Source organism: Haliotis rubra, unplaced genomic scaffold (assembly GCF_003918875.1).
Source record: "Haliotis rubra isolate DU_JTF1 unplaced genomic scaffold, ASM391887v1 Scf1348, whole genome shotgun sequence".
Lineage (NCBI taxonomy): Eukaryota > Metazoa > Mollusca > Gastropoda > Lepetellida > Haliotidae > Haliotis > Haliotis rubra.
Genome location: NW_025765279.1, coordinates 110132 through 118297, shown reverse-complemented (window position 1 = coordinate 118297; position 8166 = coordinate 110132). Strand labels below are relative to the sequence as shown.

General features: G+C 41.9%; 1 protein-coding gene across 1 annotated transcript; it reads right to left on the bottom strand.

The window, feature by feature from the left end:
* Positions 1-322: 322 nt before the first annotated feature.
* LOC124267913 (zinc finger and BTB domain-containing protein 41-like) lies at positions 323-7865 on the bottom strand. The gene is made up of 3 exons (XM_046702903.1): positions 7755-7865; positions 3685-4036; positions 323-2231 (listed from the first exon to the last, which is right to left on the bottom strand). The coding sequence occupies exons 2-3, from the start codon at positions 3968-3970 to the stop codon at positions 1525-1527; spliced, it is 993 nt and encodes a 330-aa protein (XP_046558859.1). The 5' UTR covers positions 3971-4036; positions 7755-7865; the 3' UTR covers positions 323-1524.
* Between the last annotated feature and the right edge of the window lie 301 nt (positions 7866-8166).

The following is an 8166-nucleotide window of genomic DNA, read 5'->3' as shown; positions in this document are numbered from 1 at the left end:
TTAACGCTACAACTGTCGTAAGTCTGTGTTAAGGTAAGGGAGTTACGGTCACCTTAGCGCTACAACTGTCGTAAGTCTGTGTTAAGGTAAGGGAGTTACGGTCACCTTAGGCGCTACAACTGTCGTAAGTCTGTGTTAAGGTATTGGAGTTACGGTCACCTTAGCTCTACAACTGTCGTAAGTCTGTGTTAAGGTATGGGAGTTACGGTCACCTTAACGCTACAACTGTCGTAAGTCTGTGTTAAGGTATGGGAGTTACAATCACCTTAGCGCTACAACTGTCGTAAGTCTGTGTTAAGGTATGGGAGTTACAATCACCTTAGCGCTACAACTGTCGTAAGTCTGTGTTAAGGTAAGGGAGTCACGGTCACCTTAACGCTATGGTCGTTTCATCTTGATCATAATTTTTCACTTATGCTCATTAAAATCATTTTAATATCATATGAGCATATCGATACTTTGGAGTCAACACATCCATAGTTACCTGCCAATCAATGACATCAAAAAACCTGTGCATATATCACGTGTCACGGATCCATGTACAATGTTTTTTAATTATGTTATATCAGACCCAGAAGCAGTGAAAAGGCTTAAAATGGGTTTGAGTCTTTTTCCACATTCCTCAATGATTGGGGCGACTCTCGGTAATCATTAATAAAAGATAAAACAAGTTAACAAGGGTCAACAAACAGCATTAACTTCATAACTTTTGCTTTTTGACAAACTCATTGTGCTGATGTTCAGTTGTATTCATTATCGTAGAAAAAGATGTTTTTTATCTCCAACTTAACAAAACAAGTAAAATAATTTTGATCATCAAAGGAAAACACTAGCGAACCACTTAAAAACAGTAGGTCTTGGAAATCCTTAATATTAACACAGAAAAATTCGGCTTATGTTTATATCCTAATTTGATATGCTGAATTGTTACATACTATACAATATGCAACAATTCATAATTCATTTTTAAAGGTAATCCATCATTTATGTTAAACTTGAACAATAAATTTAAGATGGATCTGATGTTTATGATAGTGTTTTAGAGTAATGCTACTCTGAAACAATAACAATCATCACTGGTCATGCATCACAGAGAAGTCTTATTTCACACAACTGACGACGAGAGACAGAGGTCAGCCAAGGTGTCAAGGCCAACCGAGGTCACTGTACTGTTCAAGGCCGTCGGATTGGGGTGGGAGGCAACAGGTATAGCTTGGGGAGCCACAGAATTCATACTGGTCATTGGAACATACTTATCACACGCATTGGCGTAATATTCGTGCAAATGGTTAAGTGGCATCGGCGGTAACGGCAGCGGTGGCGGTTGGTGAGAATACTGGGCACTCATCTCCACGTCGGCATTGGTGTAGGAGCTGATCAGTGCCGTCGTAGCTGCAGCCTCAGCAGACATGACATCGCTGTGTTTCTTCATATGCGCTTTGAGAGAATTTGAATGTCTGTACTTCTGTCCACAGATCTGACACGAGTACGGAAAAGCGTTTTCGTGTATTCGTCTGTGACGCTTCAAGTTTCGGTGATCGCTGAAACGGGTTCCACAGTCAGTACACATGAACGGCCGCTCTCCGTAATGGATGCTCGGCGATGGGATTTCATACTCTGGTAATGATTAAATGCCTGCCCGCAGACATCACAGAGGTATTCCTGAAGATGGTAGCACGTCCGGTGATGGCTCAGTAATCCAGCTTGTTGCGAAAACGTTTTGCCGCACTTATCACACACATAGTCCCGTTGTTCGCTATGAATCTGTTTGTGTCGTCGCAGGAAGTCGTACTTGTACGTGTGATAGTTACACCCCTCTTCCTCGCACTCAAACGGGCTATTGTTGTTGTGTACCTCGAGACAATGGTTACGTAGCTCACGTTCCGTCTTAGTTACAATGTTACATGACCTGCACTTTAAGTGGAAGGCGTTCGAGTGAACAGTCCGCATGTGTCGCGTGAGGTTTGACTTACGGATGTAGGCGACGCCACATTGGGTGCATCGAAAGGCATTGTGTTCCGAGCTGGTTTCTATGTGGTTCTGGAGGTCGTCTGATGTTTCAAACGTTGCAGTGCATCCTGGACACTTCAGCTTCCCCGTCTTATCCCGCTTGGTGTGTTTCGGTTTAATCTTCTGTTTGCGACGTCCCATCAGCCACTTCATGACTGCAGTGCCCTTCTTGTGTTGCCACATTCGACGCCGACTTTCATAGGACTTCTTTTCCTCCTCATCTGAAATAAGAAACATTGATACATTTCCACACTGGACCGCCTCTGTGGTGAGCGGAAGGTCGCGGGTTTAATCCCCTGCCGTGTCTTACCAAAGGACGTTAAATATGGTACTTGTTATTCCCTGAGTGGCGCTCGGCATTAAGGAGTAAGACAAGGACTGGACCGCCTCTGTGGTTAGCGGAAGGTCACGGGTTCAATCCCCGGCCGTGTCTTACCAAAGGACGTTAAACATGGTACTTGTTATTCCCTGAGTGGCTCTCGGCATTAATGAGTAAAACAAGGACTGGACCGCCTCTGTGGTTAGCGGAAGGTCACGGGTTCAATCCCCGGCCGTGTCTTACCAAAGGACGTTAAATATGGTACTTGTTATTCCCTGAGTGCCGCTCGGCATTAATGAGTAAAACAAGGACTGGTCGGCTCGGAGTCAGTATAATGTGTCTGAATGGGTATTCATGCTTCACTGCGGCATGGTATCCCAGTGGGCTAGCACTATAAAACCAGCTTAGGTCTGGGCTAGTACAAGCAGCCACACATACACACGCATGCATGTCGTCCTATGAGCGAAATATTCTTAAGTACGACATTAAACCCCATTTCACCTCACCTCACCACATTGATTGATTTACAGAGCTGGCCCTCATTCCATGAAGAGATCTATATTCAAAATCCTCATCCTTCTATAGAGATTTAACCACTTAAGATCCAGGTTAGATCAATGTCATCGTATCGATGTAGTTCTATGTCAAACACTGGACTGTCTGTTCCAGACTTGATTATTTGCACTCTGTCTTCATATAGCTGCAGGGGTGGTGGGGTAACCTAGTGGTTAAAGCGTTCGCTCATCATGCCGAAGGCCCAGGTTTGATTCCCAACATGGGTACAATGTGTGAAGCCCATTTCTGGTGTCCTGCCGTGATATTGCTTGAATATTGCTAAAAGCGGCGTAAACCTCACTCAATATTGCAGCAATATTGCTGAATGCAGAAACAAACAAACGCATGTATTAGAAAAATTGTCTGAGCTGAAATCCCCACTTGAAGACAAGTATAACAACTGATTCACAAGGGACTACCCCGACACAGAAATCCAGTATATTTGATTGAATCTGTGATGAAAATACTCAGGTTAATTTTGCTGTTAGGTAGAGTGAGTGATTTTAGTTTTACGCTGCACTCAGCAATATTCCAGCTATATGGCGGACTGTAAGGTAGAATCTTGGTAAGTAGCATAAATAGGAACACAATGAAACTTGGATACTGATAAGAACAGTTTAAATTAGATTTTGCATTAATACATTCTTTATTAGTTACATACAGTCGTCCATCTTACTTTTGTAAATTATTTTTAAAAGATATTAATGGCCCCTTATCATTATCACTCTCTTGAAGACTAGGACAAAAGGATTCAAGCCATATTTCCTGGAACTTGATAGGTTATGATAATTATATCCCACCTGGTATGTATTCCTCCTCATCCTCCACATCCTCCTCATCCTCTATATTCACCTCCTCGTCTTCATCGTCCGCTGGTTGTAGCGTCACCTTCTCCTCACTCACCTCCGTCTTCACGGCACCATCAACGCCATCAACCTCTCCATCAGGTCGAGGCTCTGAGGGAACCGTTGCAATTTTGACCTTGGGTGGGCGACCCCTCTTGGCATACTTTTTCTTGTATTTTCGCCTTGGCCTTCCGCGTCGCTTAATGGGCCGGTTGACAAACTCCTGCTCGTCTTCGGACATCTGTGTGGATTTGTCTCGACTGTACTCTGCATTGTATCCATCCACACCATACTTCTTTATAGTCACCTGGTAACAGGTATATAACACACGTATTACATAGTCAGGGATAGAAATACTTCTTTTCTAAGTGTCCCTCAGGGCACCAGGCAAATATTTTAAACGTGCCTTTCAGAAATCAAGTGTGCCCACATGTAGCAGTGATGATGATCATTTGAAATTATTGTTAGTAAACAACAAATGTAACCTGTTTTCTGTTTTCACTGATATGTCTTCTGTTTAAGATGGCTTTCTTAAGCTTCATTTGTTCTGCTTTCCCAACACCTTTAATAGCTAAGAATTTTGTGACAGGTTTACTTGTTCAATATATCTAACATACACAATTTCCTCTTCAATAACCAATCTATCAGTACTCCCATCACTCTAAACGGAAAAACAACCAGATTTCTTGATATCATCCATCATAATTCCAGTGATTTCCTTGGCGATAAAGTCAACAAATAATTTTGCTTGTTTGTCATTTGCGTAAGTGTTTTGTTTTGGGGATTACATGACTAAAGGTGAGGTATGCGTGCCATAAGAACACCAAGAACATTTTTTATCCGTGCCATTTCAGTATTTACCGTGCCTTGGCACCCTAATATATGGGGTATTTCGAACCCTCATAGTCATGGGTAGGACTAGCGACAAACATTAATAATCAGAATTATATTGCGGGGTTGGTTGCAGCGTTCGAAATAATCACCGACCCGGAGGCCCAGTGCCAGTTGTTATTGTATCGGGCCTGCAGTTTCAGATATTTGCAAGCCCTTGTTGCCTTCAGTAAATTATCTGTCAGGGGTTTTTCTCAACTGGAATCTTTCCCATAATTCTTTTTCTTTATTAACATTCGGGAATCATCCATGATCAATCATGCTACAAATACCAGACAGTTTCACATATTTCAGGTATCTCAGCACTTTGCACATAGGAATGTCAACACCAGTCTTTAACAAATATAACCTTCTCTCTGCGCCATAGGCTTCGCTAATTGATATTGTAGAAACCGTGTGAAACTGTGTGCAATGTAGTCTATTTTGTTTTTATTGTTTGATTTAACAAAATGGGCCTGCAGATTTCATTCAGGGCCTGCAGATTTTAAAGCCTGCAGACGGCAGCAGGCCCTGATGGCCAACTGGCACATTAAAGTATTGCAAACACTGGTTGGTTGGTTTGTTGTTTAATGCCGCACTCAGCATTATTCCAGCTATATGCAGCAGTATGTGAACCAGACAATCCAGTGATCAACTGCATGGCCATTGATCTACCCAATCCTGCTGGGAAGAAATAATAATGATTATATAACATGAGTGTTATATAGTGAGGGGCGGTGGGGTAGCCTAATGGTTAAAGCGTTGGCTCGTCACGCCGAAGATCCGGGTTCGAATCCCCACATGGGCACAATGTGTGAAGCCCATTTCTGGTGTCCCCCGCCGTGATGTTGCTGGAATATTGCTAAAAGTGGCGTAAAACCAAACTCAGTCAGTCAGTTATATTGTGATGGGTAGGGCTGATGAAACAGTGAGTTTAGTTTTACGACGCTTTTAGGGAGTAGGGCTTCAACAAGTCCATTATTCTGGACTCGAGTACTCGAGGGGTGAGACTCGACTCGGACCCGAGTACTCGAAATTCATACCTTTTAAGCAAGCGATAGCGTAAATTGCATGACGTGTTCCGATCACACAAGTGAACATTTACTTCTTTCCGACTAACATTTCCTATTGGTCAGAATCAGTATTTGGATGTTTACTTGACAAATGTTTTTTTCTTCGTACTTCTTGTACTGCCTGCAAAACGCAGTGATATACCGCACAGGCGGCATGTGGTTATTTTGCTCTTTTCACTATCCAGATCAAGATACGCCCATACATTTGATTTTTTATCTTTCTCCATGTCTATCAATTGTCAAGATAGTTACCTAATCATTTTAAGAAGTGAAATCTCAAACGATGTTTAATATTTACTCTCATCTGCAGACTTGTAACAACTAATACCATACAGCCACACCTTGTGAGGAGTAAACTACTTAATCTAGGCGTTAATAAAAACATTATCAGATGGGTTAAAGAATTCAGGTTACATAGAACTCAGTATGTCAGTGTCAATGGCTATCAATCTTCTTTGCTCTCAACCTCTACTGGAGATTCACATGGCTGTGTTCCTTCATCCGTTTTGTATACCAATGACTGTTACTTGTCAATATATGACTTGTTCACTGTGAAATTTGCAGATGACGCCACTGTTACTGGCCTAATTTCTGATTCTGAACATTATTATCGTCAAGGCATTGACAAAACCGTAATGACAGTTTTTTATCAAACCTTTATTCAAAGTGTGTTGACCTACAATTTCCTATGTTGTTATGGGGATCTGTCTCATCGCAACAAAAACAAACTTTTCAAAATTGTTAATACTGCTTGCAAAATTTCTGGGTTGTCTTTCGAGTATACTCCCTTTATCTATGAGCGCCACATTGTCAAAAAGGCAGCTAAAATTAGATTTGATAGTTGATATATTTGATCTCACCATCTTGAACTAATTCCTTCTGGACGCTGCTGTCGATTACCTTCCCTCAAAACAAACAGAGCTCGACAGTCTTTCATACCATCAAGTATTCGTGAATGCAACAAATATTTTGAATCACCATCATGTGATTAGAACTAGAATTATTCAGCCTCTTTACCATGTGGTTATTTGAATTATATCATGTCAGTTTTATTTGTAAATAACATTCGTTTTGAGCATGTAATTATTGTGTATATTTTTGTGAACTGTGTATATATTCATTTTGAGACAGTTTGGATGTATAAGAATTTCCTCCGCGATAATAAAGTTATATCTTATCTTAATATTAGACGTTAACGGCCGCTCATGCTTAGCACATGGCAGACAGTCTGTCAACGTCAAATAATCCGAGTTATCTCCCCTTTTCGAGTCCTCGAGTCCTTGAAGATGGACTCGAGTCCAGCTAGACCCGACTCGTCCTCGAGTACTCGAGTACCCGTGGAAGCCCTATTAGGGAGCATTCATAATTTATGGCCAGGGGGTGATGATGATTTTTATGGAGAAGCATGTACAATGTGAATGACCCCCCCTAAAATTTATGTACAAAGTAAATGACCCCACTGTGACCCCCCTGCATGTCATGTACAAAGTCAATGACCCCCTTCCCCCTTTCCATATTTTCAAAGCATAATATTTAAATATTTTTATGTACAAAATAGCTGACACCCACCTAGAAACGTGTGTACAAAATTGATGAACCCCCCTACCTCCCAAGAACAAAATGGGTGGCCCCCTTTAAAATCATCATCATCCCCACTAGCCATAAATTATGAACGGTCCCTTAGCAATATTCCAGCAATATCACGGCAGGGGACACCAGAAATGGGCTTCACGCATTGTGCTGACTGGGTGAGTTTGGTTTTATGCCACTTTTAGCAATATTCCAGCAACATCACTGTGGGGGACACCATAATTGGGCTTCACATATTGTACCCATGTGGGGATTCAAACCTGGGTCTTCGGCGTGACGAGCCAACGCTTTAACCTCTAGGCTACCCCACTGCCCCATTCAAAATAGGAAATCACTACAAACATCTTATTTGTCACTTTTGTGTCAAATTTGGACGTGTCCTTCAAATCTTTACCACAAATCTTTTTGAAAGACTCACTGAGGCCTTGGATGTCGTAGCCCTAAAACAACACCTGAAAGCAGTTGTCAGGCGCTACCTGCAGACATTCCTACCTGTACTCCACCCTGTAGCGAGAAGGTCGGGATGAACGTCACCAGCCTCCAGACCAGACTTGTGGCACTGGTTGATGTAGTCTTCGCATGCTGTGTAGATGTCCGACAACATCAGACGTTTGGCTGCCATGGCAACGTACGGAGCAACAGCCAGGTCAAAACACAGAATTCCTATAAACAGCATATTGGTAAATATTTACATAATACTTATGTTTGTGTACATAATAATGATACTAATGCTTAGAATACTCCCTCCAACACTTAATTTGCCTTTTTCCCTGAAACTGGTTTCTGATCCAGAGTTTAATCGAATACAGTTTTAAAAGTCCATTGAGTTATGCTGTCTTTCTTCCTAGTGGTCTTCCCAAGCGCTATTCAAAGGAGTTGTCTCCCCTGATAAGCGAGGGATGTA